We start from the raw sequence: 25,285 nt of genomic DNA on the forward strand, positions 1-25,285 counted from the left end.
AGCACATACAATTATGTACAGTAAATAATACTTGATAATAAATGACTGTCACTGGTTTATGAATCCACTAAACTATACTTTTAATGTTTTCTGAAGCCTGAGAATGTTTTTAAAGCTCACTGGTATTTGATAATTTCTTGCCTCAACAGTGCTTCATCACCTTATTTTTTTGGTACCAGGAATTGAACCCAGGGGTGCTTTATCACTGAGCCACACTCTCAGTCCTTTTTTATTCTGAGACAGAATCTAAGTTGCTTAGGGCCTCCCTAAGTTGCTGAGGATGGCTTTGAACTTTTAATTCCTCTTTCTCAGCCTCCTGAGCTGCTGGGATTACAGTTGTGTACCACCATGGTCACCAGTGCTTTGTCACCTAAAGTAGAACCCACAAAATAAAATCCCCAGCCTCCCTGGCTGCTGGGACTTAGGCATCCCCAATCTGATGTCCCTGTAGAAAAAAGTTCATTTTGGAAGTAATGTGAGAAAGAAGGCTCCATTAAGAATTTATTTTAGGTGGTTTTCAATATTGTGTAAATTTTTCAGAAGTTGCAAAGTTGAGTCGTCAATGCAGATGTGACATTAGTAGGGTAATTATAACAATGGCAATTTTCTTTAGGGCTTTCTGAGTTGCTGGGGCAGGTTTTACATCAGGCCAGTCCCATAATACAGTTTTAGAATTATTCCTGAAAACTACGAATGGGTTTGAGTCTCTGCTCATCTCAAAAATTTTGTCAACCACTGAATACCCTTTAGTTAAAGGAACTTTTTTGTCTGGTCAGAATCATATTTAGATGTTGCAGCAATATACTTAATGAGTACACTGCTATTTATTTCATTTTAATGTATTTTCCTAACATTTTTCTTTTGTTTATATCACCTAATTTCTTAAACTATTCATAAGTTTTATTTCACAAGATTAAAAATTTGAATTGAAATAGCTTTTATTAGATTTACCCACTTTTTTCCCACAATAAGTTCAGGTAAAATTAACATCTGATGACACTGAATCTATCTATGAATATGGAATAATGTTCAATTTACTTGAGTCTACTTTAACATTGCTCAATAAAATTCTAAATTTTCCTTCATAAAGATCTTGTATACTGGCTAGGCATGGTGGCCAACAACTCTAATCCCAGTGGCTCAGGAGGCAGAAGGATTGCAGTTTTGAAGCCAGTCTCAGCAACTTAGCGAGGTTGTAAGCAATCTAGTGAGACTCTGTTTCTAAATAAAAAATAAAAAGAGTCAGGGATGTGGTTCAGTGGTTAAGCACCCCTGGGTTCAATTCTTGGTACCAAAAAAAAAAAAAAAAATCTTGTATACTTTTTGTTAAATTTATAAACAGGTACTTCATATTTTTAGTTTCTATGTGTATCTTTATTTTTCAATCAGATTTTTCTAACCAAATTTTTGCTTGCCTACAGACATACAATTGAGTTTTGCTTTTTGGATTTTATAACCAGCAACCTTGCTATACTCATTTATTAATTCCAATAACACCTAATTATAATAACACCTCTGGATTTTTCTATGTTCTTTATCAAGTGCAAAGAATGAGAACTTAACTTCTTCCTCCACCTATGATTTTTAATTCTTTTTCTTGTTCCAACGAACTAAAACCTACACACAATGTTTAATAAAAGGTGAAAATAAGCATCTTTGTCTTATTTCCAAATTCAGAGAAAGCTTTCCATGTTTTATTAGTAAAGTATGGTATCTGGTGTAAGTTTAGTTTTTTGTTTTTGTTAATGCGCTTTATTAGGTAAAGAAAATTTCTTTTTATGGCTGGATTATCAGAGGTTTGTGTATTTTATCACAAATGCTTTAAAAATTTTATTAAATAACTTTTCTGAATCCACTGATGTGATCATGTATATTTTCTTCTTCAATCTGTTTATGTTAATTTACCACATTATTATTTTTAATGTACGCTAAACCCTACTTGTCATGAACCTGGTGTGCTAATATTTATTTAGTATAGAGGAGGTTGGTCTTTTCCTTTTTGACACTGTCATTTTATAAATTTAATATCAAAGTTATACATTAGCCTCATAAAATGAATTGAGAAGTGCCTCTCTTTCCAACTTATGGAAAAGTAAATAATGATATGCCTGGGGTTTCCCCTTGAATGTCCAGAATACTGCTGAAGTTTGAGGAGGTCTTTGTAAAAAGATATTTAGTTACTTGAGGTACAATTTCTTTAATGGTTAAAGGACAAGGAAAGTTTTTTTTTTTCCCCCGAGTAAGCTTTGATAAATTGTCATTTTTTTAAAAAAAAATTATTTTTGTAGTCATAGATGGACAGAATGCCTTTCTATTTATTTGTTTGTTTTTATGTGGTGCTAAGGATGGAACCTGGTGCCTCACACATGCTACGCAAGCACTCCACCACTGAGCCCAGTTGTACTTTTTTTTTTTTTTCTTAAAAAGAATTTAACCATTTTTTCCAAGTATTCAGATTTGTGTTAACAAGAGGTTATTCACCATATTTTCTTATCTGTATTGTCCTCTTTACCCTTAATCAGTCATGTTTTAACAAGAAATGAAATAAATCTTTCAAATAGGTTAAGCTTTAGTTTTTAGTCTGAACAGAGTTAGTATTTATTACCTTTATGATCTGTTCTCTGGCCCTCCAGTTCTTTCTTAGGAGTTTTGGGTTTTGTTAATTCTTTGTCCCAGGCAGCCAAAGCTTGCTTTTCCATTTGACGAATTTCTGCTTCTTCTGCATCTAAACGTCTCTTCCACTCCAGGAGCTCCTCTGCATGTTGCCGCCGCTGCATTAGTTTTTGCTCTCGCTTTGTCAAAAACCTATGATCACAGCATAAAGAGCAGTGAGAGAATGAACCTAGAGGAAAAAATCATTTTGAAAGCTCTATTTTTCATTTCCTTATCAATAAGCTGTGCAAAATAACAGACGCTTTGATGAGTCAACTTATTCAGAAAATGAACTTATTTTTCACTTATAATGATTTGCAAGATTAGTAAAGGAAAGATGTGGTAAATTCAGAAAAAGAATCTTTGTGGGGCTGGCTGTGGCTCTGGTAGAGCGCTTGCCTGGCATATGTAAGGCACTGGGTTCGATCTCAATCTCAGCACTGCACATAACTAAAGGTACATCGACAACTAAAAAAAAAAAAAAAGAATCTTTGGGATATATGGACTGATAATATTTATTTATTTCTTTTAATAGGTGGTTCTTTTTCATAACAGAAGATGTAAGGAATTTATTCTGAAAGCTCATACCAGAAAACACACAAAACCCAAGACAATGAAGACCAAAAACAACAAGAAAAACCCCTTAAGTTCCACAAACAAGCAAGCAAACAACAATAACAAAAAATGTTTATGTCCCCTTTTGACTTTAATTTTCAAATTCTATCTGGTTTTGCTTTAGGTCTAGTGAGTTTGGCTCCCATTACCTAAGAGATGCAATGTCAGGTGATAAATCTTTTTTTAGGTAGAGAATATTGAGCATCAGTCAAATCTTATGCATATAAACACAATCTGAGTGAAAGGATACATCAAATGTCTCAAATTTTCAATTTAACATAATCTCTGATCTTAAGTAGCCAATTATCTCTTAGGTCAAAGGGATTAGGAGAGATTACCAATTTAGGGGAAAATATTTGATTAGTTTAAAGGCTGTTAATAAAATCTCTTCAAATGCAGACGCCATGGCTAAGTGGTAGGTATGCTGTTCATATTACTGGTGTCAGATCTACAGCAGTAGTTAGCCAACAAAGATGCATTCACACACCCAACATTTAGTCCAAAGCACAAGAACTGCCACTTCTGGAACAATCATCATGTCAAATTAATGTGGAAACACAAGGTAAAATCTATATGATATTTGACGAGAGGTTTCCAGGCTGTTAAAAAAAAAAAAAAAAAAAAGCAAACAAAACAAACAAAAAGAACAGAGCATGCTCTATCAAAGAGTGCACTGAGAAAGGTGCAGTTACCTGACCAACTGGTTGTAGATATACAGCTGGAATTTGGGATGAAGGTTGGGAAAACAGACACTGAGAGAGGCCCAGTGATGAGACGTAAAGACAGAGAAGAAGTAGTGAACAGGAGAGCAGTGTCTACAAAATAAGGAGGAAGATTTTAAAACCAAGAGATCAAGAGGCAGGAAGAATGAGAAAGGGAAAGCATAAGAGACGAGTGAAGAATTTTCAATATGCTTCCTAAATAACATTATAAGCTACTCAGTTAAAACAAGTGTTACACTCCGTGTGACATAGAAAACATGTACTTTCACAGATCTTACCAATGATTTCTAAATAAACATGCCTTTCTTCTCAAATATAACTTAACCATCATGTGTACCCTCAGTTTAATTTACTTGTTTGTGAATAATGAAAAGTACAGTGTGGGGCTAATAAATTTTCAAATAAGTTTTGAACCATGAACCTAGTATATCAGCAATTCTATATAAATAGGTAACTCTAAGCAATTGATTTTTTTTGTACCTTGTTATGTATTTTAAGCTTGAAATTAAATGAAAAGTACATTTGCCTTACTTAACCGTATCATAATGATCTAACATGAGAACAGTTTAAACCAATGTGTAGAAGAATACCTCGTCAACCTCATACGTAAAAATGCTAACAGGATCTACTGGAGGTATCTTGCTTTAAATCTAACAAAGGCCCACTTAAATAATAATGTTGAAATTCAATGCCCATTCTATAAAATATCAGGATGTAAAATTAAGGGAAAAAATGAGCTATTCTCAATAAATACTATCAGTCAAAAAATATGCTACGAACAGTTCAAACATAAGGTTAAAGGTAAGAAGAAAATTCTATACCCTAAAGTTACAAAAGTAGGGAAAAAATCCTAATTTTTCTTCTTCTGTAGTAATACGTAGATCATTATACACATACACAAAAGGATAAATAAATCTAAGTTTGAAAGGTTAATTCTCTTTGACAGAGCATGCTCCTGTTCACATGCACACAACGACTTGTAGATCAAGGCAACATATATTGCCTTGGAAGGGCAAGGAGTAATATCAGTATGTCACAGAAGTGAGAAAATCTAGGTAAAAATCCAGCCACATTTGGATTTTAAGAAATATATATAATCTTGCCTATGCATATATTTAGATAACAGATTATTTTAATGTTGATTTCCCCACATATTTTATTTCCCCTTTATTTACACACACACACACGCACACACACACCTGGATTGCCTTGATTTTCTGCACTGGAGTTCAATGAAAAACATTTCTGCAAATTTCAGTAAGACAATTTAATTTTCCTTGCCATTCTTTATGAATGTACAATAAACTTATTTTGATGTTCATTATCAAAATATTATGTAAAACCAAATGTTCTTAGCAAAAGGTTCCAAAAACTCTACTCGTAACATTCAAATATCACCCACCCTCTTAAGTGTGTAACTGCTAAATGCATGCATGACCTAGTAGTACAAAAAGTAAAATATTATTGGAACACATGAAATAAGGTGTAAAAATACACAAGTTAAATTTTTTCACCCAGCCCAATATAGAAAACAAATTTTTTTCCTACTAGGACAAGAACTGACATTTACTTTTCAATTATAAAGATTAAACACATTCAAAATCTCTCGTTTAGAAATGAGGAACAAAAGAAATGACTAAAAGAAAATAAAAATAAAACAGTTTAGGAAAAGTGTAAGAACAGTTTTAACTTAATTTGTAAAGTTAGAACTTCTTCCCCAAACATTTCCTTGTTTACACAAACATTCTAATACTAAAGAGTGCCCTTCAAAAGCTGAAAAAAGTTGAGACAAAAGAGCAGTACTTTCCCCTAAAGTTAACCATCACTCAAGATAAAGAACTGTAAGAAATAAACAAAATTTATGAATTATGGCTACTAACATAAAATGACACTAATATTCTTTATGGATGATATCAAGGCACCCCTCAACAAGGCCTCTGAGGGTAACAGAACACTGGACTAGAATACACAATAAATTTAATCTAGTTTGGAAATCATTATGTTCCTATAATGCTTGAATTTAAAGAATTAATTAGTAAAGAACTTAATTGCCTTTTAAAGTCACACTTGCACATAGACTCGTTTGTGCTGCTATTCAACTACAGTAATAAGCCACCTAGCACTTTTCCAGTTTCAACAAACACTATTAAGAAAGGCAAGTTTCTATTGAAGATAATGTTGTCATCAATGTAATTTTTTAAAAAAATTTGTGTCTAAAAGCAGACATGCTAAGTTTTAACTTTAACTAACTGAAGTCCAGAAAGCAGGGTTCTAGTTCTAACTCTGCCATTCTGCTGTGTGTGAGCTCAGGCAAGTCACTTAACCTCTGCGGGTCTCAAATACATCATGTCAAACAAAGATGAGGTCCCCAAGAACCCTTCTAGTTCTAACATTTTAGGATTCTTTCTCCATTCAAGAACCTCCCACTTTTCAAAATTAGCATGCTCAAACACCATATGACATAACAATTTTTTTACCCACTGGGGTAATACAACTATGGACATTATTCCAGTTGATTATAAAATCAAGCATAATTTGAAGGAACAAAAGATTATGTAAATTTTAAATGATACTTATTGATCTAAAATCCTTCAAATCTGAAAGAGAGTAAATAAAACAAATAAAATTTAATACCTTAAACTGTTTAAAATTCCTTCTGGATCTATAATCCTTTAATTCTATATTGTTATAAGTAAAAACAGAACATAGTGCTTTAAATTTTAAAATGAATTCTTCCAAGTCTTTAAGCATCTTTAATAATACTCGAATGAGAAGATAAATTAGGATATGACCTAAAAGAAAATGCAGTTTAGCTTTTTCCTATAGTAAAACCTACTTCATTACTTAAAATTGTGTAATAATTTGCATACAGTTTAACAAAATAATAGATACACTATTCTTGACTTAGGAACTATAGATATTAAAATGCAATATTATATTATTAAAATTTATTCAGTTACTAACCTTAGACTAGAAAGTTCTCTAAGACAATTATATTAATCTAAAGCAATGATATTTAATAAATTATTTAAGATAATTTCTAACAAGTTATTTTCTTTAATATAATATCAAAGACCCTGCTTTGAAAATCCTTAATTTTTAAAATTCAGATTAATGGTAGAGATTCAAAACTAACTAGACAAACCATAAATAACCTTTTATTATTTATTTATTTATTTATTTATTTAGAGACATGGTCTCACTAGGTTGCTAAAGCTGGCCTTAAACTTGTAATCTTCCTGTTCCTGCTGTCCAACTAGCTGGGATTATACTCATGCCAATGTAGTCAGTTCATAAATAATTTAAGACAGAATAATATCATAAAATATTTATCTGCTTAACTTTCTGGTTAATTATTTAAAGTAAACATTTTGTCTATTTAATGATTTTTCCCTTTTTTGGGTACCAAGGATTGAACCCAGGAGCACTTAACCACTGAGCCATATCACCAGCCCTTTTTACTTTTTATTTTTGAGACAGGGTCTTGCTAAGTTGCTTAGGGCCTGAATAAGTTGCTGAGGTGGCTCTGAACTTGTGATCCTCCTGTCTCAGTCTCCTTAGCCACTGGGATTACAGGCATGCACCACCATATATGAATTGTTTCATTGTTTTTCTAAGCAAATTGGGAAGTATAAAAGGAGTGTCTAAGCTGTTTTGAGACTACCAGCTAATTTTTCATGCCTCCTTCGTCTGAAATGAATGTTAAAACCAAAAACTACTTACACTTCTTATACTAGAAAGTAATTCCTAATTAAAAACATATTTAAGTCTGAACATATTCATGAAAATTTCCTTGAAAGACTTCCGTCAGTGAAAATTTCTTTCCTTTCTTAAACTTCCTTAGCAACGGCTCTCCATATACTTTTCTAAATGATCCTGCCATGCATTTTTTCCCCCCAAATAAGACTGTAAGCTTTTGAAGGCAGGGTTTGTATCTTTATAACCCTCAGAAACTAGTGTATTCACACATTACTCAAAAAATAATGGCTGAGGGAGCAACCATATAATTAACTTGTTACATGGAAGAACAAGTTACTGTTAACAAATGAAAGAAAAAATGTGTGGTGTTTTATTTTAAGTATTGCAGCACTTCCATGCTTCATTTGCTCTGTAAACTATTTTCCTGATATGGCATTGGCAAATTAACAGGAAAAGTCACCTACATGTTGTTCTGTTTTTCGTCAATATCTGTTTTGTAATGTTAGGTAATTCACTTTTATTATAAATAATATCTGTCACAGTAATTAACAAAACTCGAATTCCATTTACAAGTAAGACAAAAAAAAGACTGAAGTTTGTTTGTTCAGTAGCTTAGATTTACTGCATGTCTTTTACAAACTTATTTTCATTATTACTAATGTCTTTCACATTTTTAATTTCTTTTTGCTTTTCACTATATTAAATGGAAATTATTTATAAAATGTCAAATCAATAATAAAGTCAAGAAAAGTCTTATGTTGGAAATATAAACTTTAATGAAGGCATTCTTGTCTCAGTGAAACATTAAAAAATGAATCTTTTACCAAGTCAAGAGTGATAAATCATTTTAAAAATATATATCTGTTATAAAAATTCGAGTTCAAAAGGCTAAAAATAAGCAATGACATACAATAAAAAAGTTCTCCCAAGATATTAAACTTCTTGGGAAGGATGACCACTCTTTGACAGTTACTTTACAATAATAAAATAGGTCTGACTGCCTCTGCAAATCTATGGAGCAAATAATAGTACCTGGTCACATAGAAGCAAAGGTTCAAATAATTTTATTGTAGTCACCTACTGTTGTAAGGTGACTACAAAATTAAGTAACTCTTCACTTCTTGAGCTGATACTACAACATCTGTTGGAGCTGAAGGAAATCTAACTCTAAAACTCTGGTAACATAAATGGCATTTAAATTCTAGTTTTCCCATTACTTTGTTTCAGAGATCAAAAAAAAAAATAGTGCATTACAATATTGTAACACATAACCAATTTCAGAAAATACTCTAGCTTATCCTCAAATTTCAGCCATCATTCAAATATTTCTTTTTCACTACTGCCCTTATTCCATCCCTACCATAAACACAAATGCATTGCTTCAGACAGCAGATTAAGAAGTCACGGAATGTTTCAAGGCTTATTCTCCTTGACAAATGTCTCGAGAGTCTACTCTAGTAGTTGATAAGAGAAGACAGAAATACAAAAATTCAAGTGAGTAATATTTCAGATTCTACGAAAACACTTAACAAAACCAGGAACAGTCAATAAATCCAACCTTAAATTTGTTATTTAGGATTTTTAAAGATTTAACCAAATCTAAAGCAATCACCACAGAAACTAACCTCACAGACTAGGATTAGCAGTTTCTTCTAAACATGTGGTTAAATTTTAGAATACCATTCATAGAGACTGGCAATGAAGATCTTACTGAAATAAAAAAGCAAGGGATCAATGAAAAAAAAAATCACCCCTGCAAATGGCTTCATCCCAATATTCAAAGAGATTTGGAGGCAGGCATATCAAATTGGTGATAAAAATTTGTAAAAGAGATTATTCTAGTTTTGAATTCAAAGATCTCTGGAGCAATGCCTCTAAAGACTAGTGGAAAATTTTATCAAAAAAAGGAAGAATGCATCTTTAACCCAAATTTCAATAAATAATTATTTGAGGAAGCCTTACTTAGCTTATCCCACAGAAATCATCTAAAAAGAATTATTCACATATATAATAATATTTAGCTTTTACCTTGTTAATTTTTTTTTCTCTTTAAAACTAGGGATTGAACCCAAGGGTGCTTTACTACTGAGCTACATCTCCAGTCCTTTTGATTTTTCATTTTGAGACAGGGCCTCACTAAATTGCTTAGGGTTTCAAATTTGGGATCCTCTGCTTTTGCCACTGTGCCCAGTTAATCTATTACATTTTTAATTTAAAAAATTTGTCTATCTTTTTAACTTATTTTCATTATCAGTTTATATATTCTTTAAGTTATGAAATGGCTTTCTTATAAAGAAATACCAACATATAACTGCACTTACAGGAAATAAGGGATTTTACTTAAGAACTGCTTGACTGGGGGCTGGGGAGATAGCTCAGACGGTAGAGTGCTTACCTTGTAAGCACAAGGCCCTGGGTTCGATCCCCAGCACCCAAAAAAAAAAAACAAAAACAAAACAAAACAAAAAACTGCTTGACTATACTAAAACTAATTAAATCAAATGTTGGTTTCACGTACAAATATAAAACATTATTAAATTTGGCCAAAGGATCTCAAGGTAACAATTTAGGTTCAGTCTATGGTTCAAACTGCTAACTTAAATGGCAGTCAGTAAAAATTTCTAATGATTCTCTTTCCCATATTCAGTGGGTTTTAAAGAAGCTAAATATGGGGGCTGGGGAGATAGCTCAGTCGGTAGAGGGTTTGCCTTGCAAGCACAAGGTCCTGGGTTCGATCCCCAGTACCCAAAAAAAAAAAAAAAAAAAAGAAGCTAAATATGGGTAATGATTACAGAGGCAAATATACAGTCTACAAGAATCTAATTTATAACCATTTTTAATTAAATGTATACCAAAAAGTGAACTGTCTTGTCACATAAATGTCATTTTAAATGATCAAATCTAATATGCAACTGAGCTATATTCAAGTAGGAGATTTAAAAAAAAAAAATAATTCTTAGAAATGTTTTAGAAGAACATTAGAGTACAGAATCATTCCACACCCCAGGAGAATCTGAGCTTTCCTGCTTTCAGCTGAGAAACTGACAACGTAAAAATTTTACTTTACCATTTAATTAAGCCTGAGAGCTGCCAAACATCCAAAGGATGAGATGTCAACTAAATATACCATTAGTTGCTCCCCAAGTTGGTAGACATATACAATAAAAGGGTACATATTCAAATATGACTTTGACTTTTGAATAAGAAACCAGTTTACATCAAAATGAGAAAAACTGTTTCATAATTAAGATCTACAGTTAACTGACTTCAAGGTTGATCCAACATTACTGCTAAAATGTTACTGAATCCATAAAACATTTTATCTTAATCTATAAAGCATATTAAAAATATAGGATATATTTATAAAAATGAATTACTTCTCATCCATGCGGCTTCTCATTTTCTTCAGTTTCTGCATGATGCTGCTAGTTTCACTACTGGAGATTGAGATGGGAGAAGGACTGCGAGTCTCCAAATCAGTTGGTCCAGGACTAGTTGCCTTGTTATCCTTTGTATCATCATCACTATGAGAGTCCTGCAGACACAAAGAAGCAAAATTTTATTGGACTTCAAAAGGATCTTGAAATATCTTAAACACTGTCAATTCAAAATTAAGTTTAACTTCAAAACAATGTTTCTAATAGTAATTAAAATTAAGATATAAGGCATGAAAATATATTACACACTTAAAAAGGATTAAAGTGAGAAATTTTACATTATGTATATTTTTGAGACTGATTATATCACTTGTAACGGTTAAAAAAGAAAATAAAAAAATTTAAAAATTAAAAAAAACTCCAAAAAGAAATTAAAAACTTCTGCCAGTAATAATCTAGTCCCTAATTATACTCTCAAGTTTTAAGTTGTACCATGTAAAAGGAATACATAACTAGACAACATGACTATATAAAACACATTGTGTATAGACACAGACTGAACAAAAGATGTAAAACTTACTTTAAACATACTAAGGAATGAATTTTTTTTTTTTCCTGGAAGTATTTCTTATGGAAAACAGTATTTCACAAATTAAAAAGTGTTTGTAATGAAGACATTTAGAAACTATTGGTGTAATCAATACATTACTTCTGATGAATAAAAAGTGGAATGTTACTTGTTTAGTATATCTTTCCCAAAATAGTTATTTATACACATAACTGTTAAGGTAGTTGGGTGGGAATAATTATGACTATTTTTATTTGTGAAAAATGCAAACAATACACAGCACTTCTTCCCATTCCTCTTCCTAAACAACACAGTCCTAAAGTCATCACATGGAGCAGAACAAGGCATATGTTCATGTGAGGGTAGAGGGAGACGGGGGCCAAGAGTGGGTGTGCTTATCCCAGTGAGATGCAGAGAGTATCTGATGCAGCAGGGCAGCCTGCGTGGGGAATCAGAGTCCAAGCAGGGCAACAAGGATGTCCTCATGAGTGCAAACACAGTAAGGACAGCTTTCCTGCAGAGAACCTCCTGGCATAGGTGTCAAGAAGGGAAGGAAAGCAGAGGGAAGGAGCAAGGAGATGGGGAACAGCCCAACTTAGGAGTCAAAACCCAAACAGAGAGAGAAGGACATTCACCAGTATCTGTCAGAGAACAGAATTCTAAAATAGAAAACAAAAACAAAAAGAAAAACAGAATGAATTTTGTGATATTGGATTAGAATTGGAAGTATCAGTATAAACTCCTGATTCTATTTATCCATGTTTATTATACACACACACAAGATGTGACTTTCTATGTCTACATAAATTTATGTATCTCCTAGATTTGTTGCTGAGGAGGAGCAAAACCTGAACAACAATGAACGTACTTAAGCACGAGATTTTGTTTTCTAAATAGCCCTCCTCAGAATATCAATTAATTTTAAGGCTGGGGCAGAAATTCAAAATGATCCTGAAACATGATCATTGTTACAGAAAGCATGAAAATACTCAGGAATGATAAGACATATCAAGTGGACACAGAAATTTATGTGGAGAAGTTTTTAAAGGCGCAATGTGAGAGAAAGTGAGCATCACATAAATAATGACAGTAACAGATTGTAACTCTAAGTAAATAGGAATTCATGAGTTAATTTTGATAAAGGTAAGAGAATAAATTTAAACTATGGACAAAACATGTACATAGTTTCAAAAATATTTCTAAATGAAATACCTATTAATTCTGAAGGGAAAGAGAAACTTTGCAATTAAGCCTGGCAGATACCATTTTAATCAAATGATCATTAATAATGGGATCAACCAAAATTATGTGCCACCTGATTGAATGCAAAAAGAATATAAAATCACTTCTATGATATACCTGCCATAGATGCACAACCTGAATCTAGTCATGAGGGAACATCACACATAACTCAGTTAAGGAACATTCTACAAAATAATTGACATAAATCTTCTAATGTGTCAAGGTCATGAAACTCAAGGAGTATTTTCAGACTGAAGGACACTAAAGAAACATGAAAACTAAATGCGATTATGTGATCTGAAGTTATTTTTCTATGAAGAATATCATTGTGACAAGTAAAGAAATTTAAAGTGGCTATAGATTAAGTGGTAGTAATGTACCCATGTTAATTTGTTAGCAATTTATTGTCAAATGACTTAGAAAAATAGAAATCTCTGTACTGTTTGAAATTTCCCTGAAGTATGAACTTGTTTCAAAATTAAAAGTGCCAGCTATCCCATTATACCCAAAGGACTTAAAATCAGCATACTGCAGAGATACAGCCATATCAATGTTCATTGCTGCTCAATTCACCATAGCCAGATTGTGGAACCAACCTAGATGTCCTTCAATTGATGAATGGATAAAGAAACTGTGGCATATATATATATATATATATATATAAATGGAATATTACTCAGCCATAAAGAATGATAAAATTATGGCATTTGCAGGCAAATGGATGAAACTGGAGAATATCATGCTAAGTGAGATAAGCCAATCTTAAAAAAACTAAAGGACGAATGATCTTGCTGATAAGCGGATGATGACATATAATGGGGGGTGGGAGGGGTTAGCGTTAGGGTTAGGGTTAGGTTTAGGATTAGGGTTAGGGAGGGGGGCAAGAAAGGAGGAAGGAAGGACTGTATAGAGGGAAAAGAGGGGTGGGTGGGGTGGGGGGGAAGGGGGAAAAACGGCAGAATGAATCAAACAACATTGCCCTGTGTAAATTTATGATTACATGAATGGTATGCCCTTACTCCATGTACAGAGAATCAAAATGTATCCCATTTGTTTACAATAAAAATAAATAAATAAATAAAATTAGTGTATTTTAGAAATCAAAGTGGAGAATATTAGAGATTTTTAAAACTATACTTTGGGGCCGGGGTTGTGGCTCAATGGTGCATGTGCCTAGCATGTATGAGGTACTGGGTTTGATTCTCAGCACCACATATAAATAAATGAATAAAATAAAGGTCTACCAACATCCAAAAAAATTTTTTTAAGTAAAATAAAAATTATACTTCTATAAAATCTGGGGTTTTCTAGCACTATACTGATACTTTATAATATCAGAATAGATCCAAATTTTATTCTTGTCTACATATCTCCTTTGAATCTTATATCATTACACTATTAAAACCAGATAGCTAAAAAAAAAAATCAAATAAAAACCAAAATGGTCTCTCATTAATTCTGAGGAATGTATTTAAATTGATAAGCAAAACCACAGCTTTCTGTTCCAATTTTGTTCGTAACTGGAAAACATTTTAATCTACTATCAGAATGACGTGGCCCTTTCAAAACAGGAGATTCTCACTAAACACAAAGATACATACAAAGAACTTTATCCTAGTTTGTTATTATATTACACTACTTGAACATGAGGAGGAGTAAAGCACTAGAAAGCAACATGGGACAAACAACAAACTAAATTAAATAATTTCAAGTAATTTACCAATTTACTCTCTCCTGCAGACTTCAACTTCTCCTGCAGCTTCATGGTGGTCTGTCGGATCCTTTCTATTTCCTCCTGCTGCTTAAGGATCAGCTGCCTTTCCTTTCGAGCTGCCTTGTTGGCTTCTTGAAGACGTTTTATTTCTGCCTAAGGTTTAAAGAGTTAGGAGAGGGACTGAGCTCTGAAGGAGACAAATCTAAAGTAATATTTTGAAAAGAAAAATCTATCGTCACATATATTACAAATAAACATATAGAGAATTTCTAGGTAAACACACCAACACTGAAAAACTTCGAAGTAGTGAACTTCATCACTAAATGATTCAACACGATTCTTTAATTTAAATGATTATAATTAAAACACAATGATAATTTTCATAGTCCTTAAACTTAACATATTTTCACACGTTTCCACAAAACTACATGGCCCTTACATTTACCTGTGTAATAGATGTGTATCAACTAAACTAAGTAATGTAACCATTATTCTAATGCTAAACTCTAGAATTTTTCACTATTCAAAATAATAATGCTTCGGGGCTGCGGTTGTGGCTCAGTGGTAGAGTGCTTGCCTAGCATGTGTGAGGCGCTGGGTTCAATTTTCAGCATCACGTATAAATAAATAAAATAAATGTATTATGTCCATCCACAATTAAAAATTTTTTAAATGTATAAAAAAAAGGTACAAATACACATTAAAAAATTGTCCCCACTTATAATGTTACCAGAAACATTTAAGACTACATAGCAACCATCTCTCTCTATCTTTGGCTGCTAATTAAATAGGCAAAAAAGCTATTCTTCACTGCTTATACCTATTCAAATTTAACCATCCCTTTTTTCAAAATTTATTTAAATCTGTCTTATCAATGAGATAAACATAATAGATATTAAAGTTTGTTAAATATTATTTTAATAGTGTTTGAAAGTTTTTTTGAAACCACTGGAAAACACAGCTAAGTACATAAAAAAGATCCATATTTATAAAACTTCAAATTAATAATTATTAATAATCATATTTTCTCCTAGTTTTTAAAATTTGTACAAAAATATATTACCAACTTGTAATTATAAAAAAATAAAACATTGCAGAGAAAACGATAATATCATGCTACAACCTTTGGAGGTAACCATTATCCACGTGAGTTTGGTATATATCTTTCAAGCATACACTTTTAAAATTCTTGAACAAATATTTGTACTTATTTACAAAAAAACATACACTATTTGGCTTGTAGGTTTTAACATATTTTTAAAATAATCCCTTAAGTACATATTTACTGGATTTTTTTCCCCCTGGTGCTAGGGATCAAATCCAAGTCCACATATTCTAGGCAAGCAAGCACTCTACCACTGAGTCATGCCTCAAGTCCAAATATTCCTTTTGCCATATCCCTGTGATAATTCACACCTTCTAATAATACCTTAATGAAATTATACTGGAGGAATATACATTTCATAATCTATCACCCATATAGTTGGATTTTAAAGTTGTTTTTTACTTCAGGGGAAATTTATGAACTTCTCCGGAGCAGATGCTCTCAAAATGTAGCCCACAGGCTCCTGGTGCTCCCTGAGACCCCTTCAGGGTCAAACTAATTTTATAATACTAAGACATTTTCTCTTTTTCACTCTTATTTTCTCATAAGTACATAACAACTTTATATGATTTTAAAGACAGTAACTATATTTTCTAAAACAAAAAAAAGTCAGTGAAAAAAGTGATATTCAGGTTTTTGAAAATCTCTTTATTGTCTGGCTTGATTTTTTTTTAAATCATGCATTGGTCAATTGGAAAATGTTGGTTTGCTGCATTATGCAGATTTTCTAAAGGTTGGCATATTTCATTACATAATATAAAAAATTAGATTAATTAATATCATCATTAAACTCAAAAACTATTTAGTATTGGGTAACATAAAAAAATTGTTCATAGTTTTCACTTTTGTGTGAAAGCTTGAATATTATCATTGGTAACAAATACTCCCAGTTGTTTTATTTGAAGTAACCAGGCATACTTGGTTCATTTTTAAGAAAATACTGTCAAATAACCAAATCTGAATGAGCAGTTTACTGGTGAATCACTGAGTTAAAATGGCATTTCAGGGAAAAAAAGTGGTTCGTTAAACTTGCAATTCAAACAAACGCATAAATACCTTTCATTGAGTTAATCACTGTACTATAGTATCCAGCAAAAGTGACTAAATTATGGTTTTACTATTTCTATCACACAGAATATAAAATAGACATGTCCTCAAAGTTCAAGATACTAAATTTTTACTACTTAAATCAGGACATTTTTAAGCATAACATATGTTTTGCAGTACTGGGAATAGAACCCAGGGGTGCTCTATACTGAGTTATATCTCCAGTCATTTAAATTTAAATTTATTTTAAATTTTGAAACAGGATGTCGCTAAATTGCCCAGCTGGTCTTGAACCTGTCATCCTCCTGCCTCTGACTCCTGAGTTGCCTGGATTATAGGCTTAGGTCACTGGCCTGGTCTGCAAAACTTACTTTTCAAACTGCAAGTGTGTGACAGTGAAGAACATAATGATCGTTGAACAATCTCGTGCCCCGAGTTACGCCAAGGCACCAGCAATTCTACTCAGCACTGTTTTTGCATCATTTGGTCCAAATGTTGACACAGTGAAATGGACAAGTTCATATTCTAGTATCTTTCCCCCCCAGTCCTAGGGATCGAACCCCAGGCCTTTGCATATGCTAGGTAAGCACTCTGTCACTGTGCTGCATAACCACGGTCCCCTAATAGTACCATTATGAAAACATTTTTGAGTTTCCGAACCAACTAATGTATAAATTCAATCTTAGCCTAGCAGAAAGACTAACTAGATTTTTCTGGGGAGGGGGAGAAGGTTTGCTCCCCTTCTGTTACAGATTAGATAAGTGTCCTTCAAAGGTCCACATGTTAAAGTTTTGGCCACCAGCTTGTGGCACTGAGAAGTAGTGGAACATTTAAGAAGTGGGGCCTACTAGGAGAAAGTTAGGTCACTGGGAGCATGACCTTGAGAGGGATACTGGAACTCCAGTTCCTTCATGTCTCTTTCTGTTTCTGGGTCACTGTGAGGTAAGTAGTTTCATGAGGAACTCCCTTACCAAAGGCCCCAAAGCAATAGGGCCAACATGAGCTGAAACCTCTAAAACAGTGAACCAAAATAAACCTTTTCTCTTATTAAGGTGATTTATCTTAGGTATTTGTTATAGTAACAGAAAGCTGACTAACACATCTCCTGAAAATAAGTCACTGTTTACTTTGAAATGGCACCTGGTATTAGGGAAATTATTTGCATAATTAAAATGGCTATTTTATGTTACATGAATATCACCTTAGTGGAGAGAAAAAAGAATAAGATATTAGCAAATTTGTTTTCTTTTTCAGACAGTTGTAACAAACTGCTTATAGCTATCTCACTACCAGATAAAGTAATTAGTACCACAACAGAAACAAACATCTTAATACATATATTCTTACACTCTCATACTCTTTATTCTACACAGCAATCTTCCAGGGGTAAATACTTGGATTAAAGAATTTTTTTTGCAAATTTACTTTTTAAAAATTCAGTATTACAAACAGGAAAATTAGTCATTCAAATATCCACCACTGAGATTAAACATATTTAATAGTTTGCCATATTTGTTTTGAATCCATCTCAAAACTAAATCACTACAGATAAAACCAAACTCCACTGCAATCTCTTTTTTCTTAGGCTTTTCTCCAGAAGTATATCATTCCTACATGTCTGCTCTTTTGAGAGCCAGAAACCTCTCAAAAGCTGAGAAGAAATCCCTATAGTTTTTTGTGCTGAGTAAAAACAGGTTTACCCGGGTTTTGAGTGAAATCCTTAGAGGTCCACAATACAGGGACAACAACTGGGCAAAGCAGAGGTAGACTGAAGCTTAACAGCTCTGCAACCCTACACTAACCAAGCACAGTCTTTGGATGGGTTAAGGTAAACAGCTGATGACTCTAACTATAGAGCAGAAGAAAGGAAGAATCTTCTCTGGAGGAAGAGAACATCAGCTGAAGCCTTTGTAATTATTTATCCATAGTGTCCAGCATCCAACAAAAAATTACTAGGCATGCAAAGAAAAAGGATCATATGAAAAAAAAAACCAAAACACCAGACAAGGAAGATAAACTTCATACAGGAAAAGATATAAAAAAGAATGGAAAGGTAGATTTCAACAAAGAAATATTTTAAAAAATGAGAATTACAGGACTAAAATAATAAAACGAACTAGTGAATTTAACAATATAGTTTGTTTAATGGATGAGGCAGAAGACACACTAAAGAATACAATAGGTCAATAAAAATTTTTCCAAGGCCTGGGGTTGTACCTCAGTAGTAAAGTGCTTGCCTGGCCATGTGAGGCACTGGGTTAGAGCCTCAACACCACATAAAAATAAATAAATAAGGTAAATGCATCGTGTCATCTACAACTTAAAAAAAAAAAATTTTTTTTAATTTTTTCTCAAACTGAGGCAGTGTTTTTGTTTTAAGAAAATGAAATCAAAACAAGAGAGAGCACAAGAAAGATGTGGTAAATAGCAAAAAGGTATAACATATATCTAAATGGACTCCTATAAGGAAAGAATAGAAAAAAAGGAGCAGAAACAAAACATGAAGAAGTAATTTTTTAAAAACTAATAAAATATAAGAGCCAACAGATTTGAGAAGTTCAGCAAACCCTAAATAGGATTATTACAAAGAAAACCATATCTAGGCACCTCATAGTAAAAGTACTAAGAACCCAAAGACAATGTTTAAAAAATAAATCTTAAAAGAAGCCTACAAAAAACAAGACAACTGACCTCTCCACAAAAACAATGAAAAGCAGTAAACACTGGAAAGCGATCTTTAAAAGTGCTGAAGTAATTCTATGAAATACCCTTTAAAAATGATGAAACTAATACACTTTCAAACTAACAAAACCCAGAAAAATGTTCTCATCAACAGGCATGCAATGAAATATTAGACATAATGAAATTGACATTAACATTGTGCTTCAAAGGATACTATTAAAGTGAAAAGAAACACTACAGAATGGAAGAACATATTTACAAATCTATTTTTCTCCTATTTTACAAACAAAACTTGCAGCAGTGTAGAAAGTCACTAATTTTAACTAAGAAAAATTTTATTTACTTTAAAACCATTTTTTTAGATTAAAGACATAACTTTTTTTTTTTTAAGTAAAGTTCAGAATTTTTTCAAATTCATATCAGTGATGTTTCCTGAGGTGAATTTTATTTTAAAATACCATTTTAAGTAACAATCTAAGGTATAACTCAAATAAACAAGCTCATAAATCATCTAACACAGAAGCTAGAACCTGACAACACATCAATAAGGGAAAAAAAAACTAGAATCTAATAAATACTCACCAGGTACTGTGAAACACACTTTACATATGTTACCTCATTTAATCCTCACAACCACCATATGAAGTATAATCCCACTCCTACAGATGAGGAAATTAAGTCTCAGAGAGTTACTTAAACTTGACCATGATTACACAGTTGCAAGTGACAAAGCTGGAATTCACCTAACACTGAGAACTTACCATTGGGTCAAGGTCTACTCTAAAATTATTTTATGCATTAACTCATTTATTCTTCCTAATAGCCCTATAAAGTATAATACTATTATTGCTCTCAATTTACAGATGAGGAAATTGAGACACAGAAATTAAGTAATTTGTTCAAGGTTATAAAACCTACAATTAGTAGAGCTGGAATTCTAGCCTAGGCAATCTGACTCCACAGCCTGAATTTTTCCTCTTCTTTTTTCCTTTTTTTTGGTACTAGGAACTGAAACCAGAGGTGTTCTGCCACTGAGCCACATCACTAGCCCCAGAGCTTGAATTCTTAACCATCAAACTACCATGCCGCCACTCCAGGATTCAAAACCAAGGTCTTTCTAAGCCCACTAAGTCAAACTTTGTCAATATGTAATTAATATGTCATGAAACTCTACTTAGGGAAGTGATGACTAAAAAGAATCTAAATAAACTCTTTTACACATATCTTAATTTTTAAAATTCAAATCATTTCAAAAAATTATTCTATATACTATAGAAAGGCAGAAGATTTGATTGTATATTACAATTTTAATACAAGAGAAATATGGTAAAATACGGTAAACTACCATGCAACCCCTATAATTATAGTACTACAGACATAAACAGTGGGAAGAATCAACTAAATCCCATTTAAGGTGATATTAAGAAAAAGAGATTAGGCAAAAAAGTAGATTCCACAAACATAATTTGCCTATGATAAGTTCTTTAATTTAAACAGACATTTTTCCTAACATACCTTTTCTTGCTGCAATCTTAAAAGCAAACCACGCTGTTTTTTCCGGAGTGGGGGCATTTTATCATCCTCTCCTTTGTCTCGTAGATGTCTGCAAATAATATTTTTCATTGAGACAAAGACTAAATTCACATTATAATTTCAAGAATTCTGATTACTAAAAAGTTCACAAACTTAGCATTTTCAAAAGTTGAAAATAGTTATTATATGCAGCAGCAATTAATATCTCAGCAAGTATTATACTGATTATGTAATACATGCAAGCCCTGGACTATGTCCTTCAAAGATAGGAGAAATCTGAACAATTTACAAATATAGGAATTAAATATAGGACAACAGAAGAATCAGTTGAAGTGTAAAAGAAAAATAAAAATAAAATATATGGGTAGGAAGGAAGTCTCGAAAGTAACACAAATCAAAGATAACTGCCATATTTCTGGATTGAGAAACTGGGTTAATCTAATCAAAACAAATTAAATGAGGAGGGGCTAGGGATATGCATGCGTGTGCACGCGCACACACACATACACTAAAAACATTTTAAAACATAAAGCATTTGCTTTTTTTTTTTTTTTTTTTGTGGTGCTGGGGATTTGAACCCAGGGCCTTGTGCTTGCAAGGTAAGCACTGTACCAACTGAGCTATATCTCCAGCCAAAGCATTTGCTTTTTATGAAAGTAACTGAACAATGAAAACTATGTTTATTGAAAGAACTTACTTTTTTTGATGTTCTAGCCAAGCTAATTCAGCTTTGGTTTTCTCCTTTAAAGCCTTTTCACGAAGACGCAGAAGTGAAGATTGGTGAGCTGCCCTCATTTCCTCTTCTTTCATATACTGTCGAACCATCTCCATAGTAAATTTAGAAAAGCTATCTTGTCCTCCCGAGAATGGCATGCTCAGCTCCTAGAGAGTTTATTTCAAGTTTATCATCTTCTAAACATTTTGGTATTTAATGTCATTAAAAGAGATACATTTACAAAAATAAATCATGAAGCCAGGAGTAGTAGTGTATGCCTGTAATTACAACCACAGCAATTTAGCAGGCTCTCCTCTTAAAAATAAACAAATAGATAAAAAGTATTTTACATTATCAAAGCTCTCAGCAACTTAGTGAGATGCTATCTCAAAATAAAAAATAAAAAGGGTTAGGGATGTGGCTCAGTGGTTAGGCACCCCTGGGTTTATTCCCTTATACCAAAGAAATAAAGGAGAACAAAAAAAGTATTTTTCAAGGCTGCCAACTGTGTAAGGAAACATTCTTCAAAAAGGCACATGAAAGGGATTAAAATACATCTGCTAATTTATTCAGTCAACAAATCTTAACAAACAATTACTGTAAGCCATATATAATACCAGGGATATGAAGTAGGGTAAGAATTTGTTCCTGTTTTCCAGAAGGCATACAGTTTGAAAAAAAGAATGACTGTAAACTTTTAAATGGAACAAAGTGGAAGAGTGAGGCAACTGAAAAACCCATAGAGATAATATTGGCTCATTTCCTCAGTGGTCATATCTCATTTTAATGAGTAAGTTTATATTCTAATTCATAAGGAAAGTAAAGCTAGATTTGAGAAGGAAAATATAACATAAAACTGATTTTTAGGAAAAGAATTCTGGTTGCTGACAACTGAGTTCAAACATAAAATGTATCCTTGTACCTTTAAGAGAATGCATCCGCAAACATTTACCTCCACAGGCAAACTGAAACACACCTTGGCAGAAGACAGCGTGGTCTTGTCTGGGGAAGCTTCCTCATCAGAGTCATCATGATGGCCTCTTTTCTTTTCCATGTTAAATCTGCGATGACTCTCAGAAGGTAATAAAGATCGAAACGATTTTTCTTCTATTTCATCTTCTGTCATGGATTCATCAAATTTCAAAGAATATTCTGTTGCAACAGAAGTTGAATCTAAAAGATAAGGGAGAAAGAAGATTTTATCACTGTAACTGCTCTCAGGAGGTATTTAAATTTAACAGCCTGTTTGCCTCTTTCTGGTACAACCCAAAATAAATTCATAGAACTGATGACTAGCAACTAATAGACGTGGAATAATAAAATCCAATTACCTCACAAATATGAAAAAAAAAACCTCTAAAAACCTAGAAATTCTAAGATTCAAAATAATAGAAAGATATTAATCTACTTCATTAAAGAGTTCTTACAAATCCATTAGAGAACTACTAATATACCTCTAGAAAAACGAGAAAAAGTCCATGATCATATGTTCCATGTCGGAAATGTAAACAGCCAAAATAATATGAAAAAAAAGTTTAATATTACTGGCAAAAATGAACACATATCTTCTTAGAAAATTCATTAATTTTATGCTTAGAGACACAGCAGCTCTTTCAGGTTGGTTCCTATGTGCCTTTCACACACTCTCAACCTTTTCTTTATTGAATTGTTTCTCACTTTCTTGTATCACAAGGTGCCCCAGGTTCATAGCATAATTTCCTTGCTATTCTACGATAAGTCATTTCTCCAAAGAGCTCTGGTTTATTTTTGAGGGAATGATATTTAGAAACAATAAACTGGGCACCCATTGTCTTTGTTATTATTGGGGTATCACTGCTTCTGCACTTGCTTAATGGACAGTGCTAAGTAATAAAGGCATATGCACTCACCTGTGTATGTGCACACACAGGCACAATTGCTTTTATACCCATCTGTTCAACAAGGTAAACAAAAATCCATACCAATATCTCTGACTCAAATTCAGTACCACAGAGTTCATTCTTGTCTTCCTTTCTTGTATTACCTATAACTTCCCTTCCCAACACTGAAAAATCTGGCTCCCACCATCCAATGTTCACTCACTTATTTGTTTGACACCAACATACAGGTAAAGAACTGTTAACCTGTATCTCTGCAAAAAACAAATCTACCAACTAGAATACAGGTTTATGTACTATTACTTTTGGATTAAGTTTACTGTTATCAATAATAACACCATTTCCAAAGTTATTTAGATAATCTCTTTTCCTCTGCAATGGTTAAATTTGGTTGTCATTTTGACCAGATTGATATGCTTAGAAAATGAAACATACTTCTGTGTATGTCTGTGAGGGTGCTTCCAGAGAAGACTGGCTTGAAGGTCAGCAAACAGGAGAGGACCCACCCTAAAAGTAGGCCGCACTGTCCAAAATTGGTTGGGGGTCCAGTTAGAACAAAAAGTGGAAGAAAGAAGCCTGCAATGTTGATGTTGCCATTGCCCAAAGACATCAGACTCTGATTCTTCAATCTCTGAACACAGAATCACACCAGTCAACCTCTAAGGAGCTGCCAAGTCTTCAGCCTCAGAGCAAGGCTGCATCCCTGGTTCACCCCTGCTTCTGGCACTGAACAACTACTACTCATTGCCCTGACTCTCCAGCCTCCAGATGGCCACTGTAAAACTATCCAGTTTCTGATGGTGTAAATCAACCTAGGAAATGCCCTCTTTAATTATATATACATCCTACTAGTTCTGTTCCTCCAAAGAACCTTAAAACTTCCCTTCATCCCTTCAATGTAGTTATGCCATACATTTATAATACATTTGATTTATTAGTCAAAGCTGCATTCCATCCTGGTATCCCCCAATATCTTAAATGATGTGTTGGTGTGTGCATATTTAGTTGATATACATCAAAATTTCCTCTTTGTGATATCCAGTTCCAGGGTTTTCAGAAATAATGTAGCATCATTAAGTCCCTTTATCAAGTATATGATTTTCAAAAATATTCTCCCAGTTTGTGGCTTGTCTTTCCACTCTCCTAACAGAAATTCATCCATTTTTTTCTTTCATGGACCATACCCTGAATTATTGTATCTAATAAGCCATTACCAAACTGAAGTTCATCCAGACTTTCTCCTATGTTTTCTTCCACATATGAGTTTCTAATGGTTCAGTTTCATTGCTTTGTGATTGTCCTGTGAATTCTAGCTTCCCTGGCCTCTGTAGATGCCTAACTCCATTTTTCAATTCAAGGAGACTACTGAAACCCAGGCTCTACGGCCTGGAAACTCTCTAGGAAGTAGCTAAGGTACTTTTAACACTCATTTCATTTGTTTCTGTCTGTCATGAATCAACCTCAGTTACCTGTCTGACACAGAATGTTTTGAAAACATCTGTTTAAAATGTTTCATCTGATATATTAGTTGTTTCAGGAGGAAAAGTAAAACTAGCCCCTGTTCTACTATCATGGCTAGATGTAGCAGTCCAAGTAGTTCAACTTAATATTGTTAAATGAAGCTAAGTGAATTTTTTAAAAAAAGCACAGTTCATGACATTTCAAAATAAACCTTAGCAATTAGTATTATTATTATTATACCTTTATTTTATTTTATTTTTTATTTTTATGTGGTGC

The 25,285-nt window shown here is 33.0% G+C and overlaps 1 protein-coding gene across 1 annotated transcript in view; it reads right to left on the minus strand.

The window, feature by feature from the left end:
- Positions 1 to 25,285, minus strand: part of Cep350 (centrosomal protein 350) — a 144,478-nt gene that overhangs the window by 38,833 nt on the left and 80,360 nt on the right. Inside the window, exons 23-28 of the mRNA XM_047520182.1 lie at positions 22,648 to 22,844; positions 21,654 to 21,838; positions 20,939 to 21,026; positions 14,596 to 14,742; positions 11,066 to 11,223; positions 2,606 to 2,805 (exon numbers count right to left, since the gene is read on the minus strand). Coding sequence (XP_047376138.1) covers positions 2,606 to 2,805; positions 11,066 to 11,223; positions 14,596 to 14,742; positions 20,939 to 21,026; positions 21,654 to 21,838; positions 22,648 to 22,844 — 975 coding nt within the window. The remainder of the gene's footprint in view (positions 1 to 2,605; positions 2,806 to 11,065; positions 11,224 to 14,595; positions 14,743 to 20,938; positions 21,027 to 21,653; positions 21,839 to 22,647; positions 22,845 to 25,285) is intronic.

The sequence above is a fragment of the Sciurus carolinensis genome, chromosome 12 (genome assembly GCF_902686445.1).
Source record: "Sciurus carolinensis chromosome 12, mSciCar1.2, whole genome shotgun sequence".
In the NCBI taxonomy this organism is placed as follows: Eukaryota; Metazoa; Chordata; class Mammalia; order Rodentia; family Sciuridae; genus Sciurus; species Sciurus carolinensis.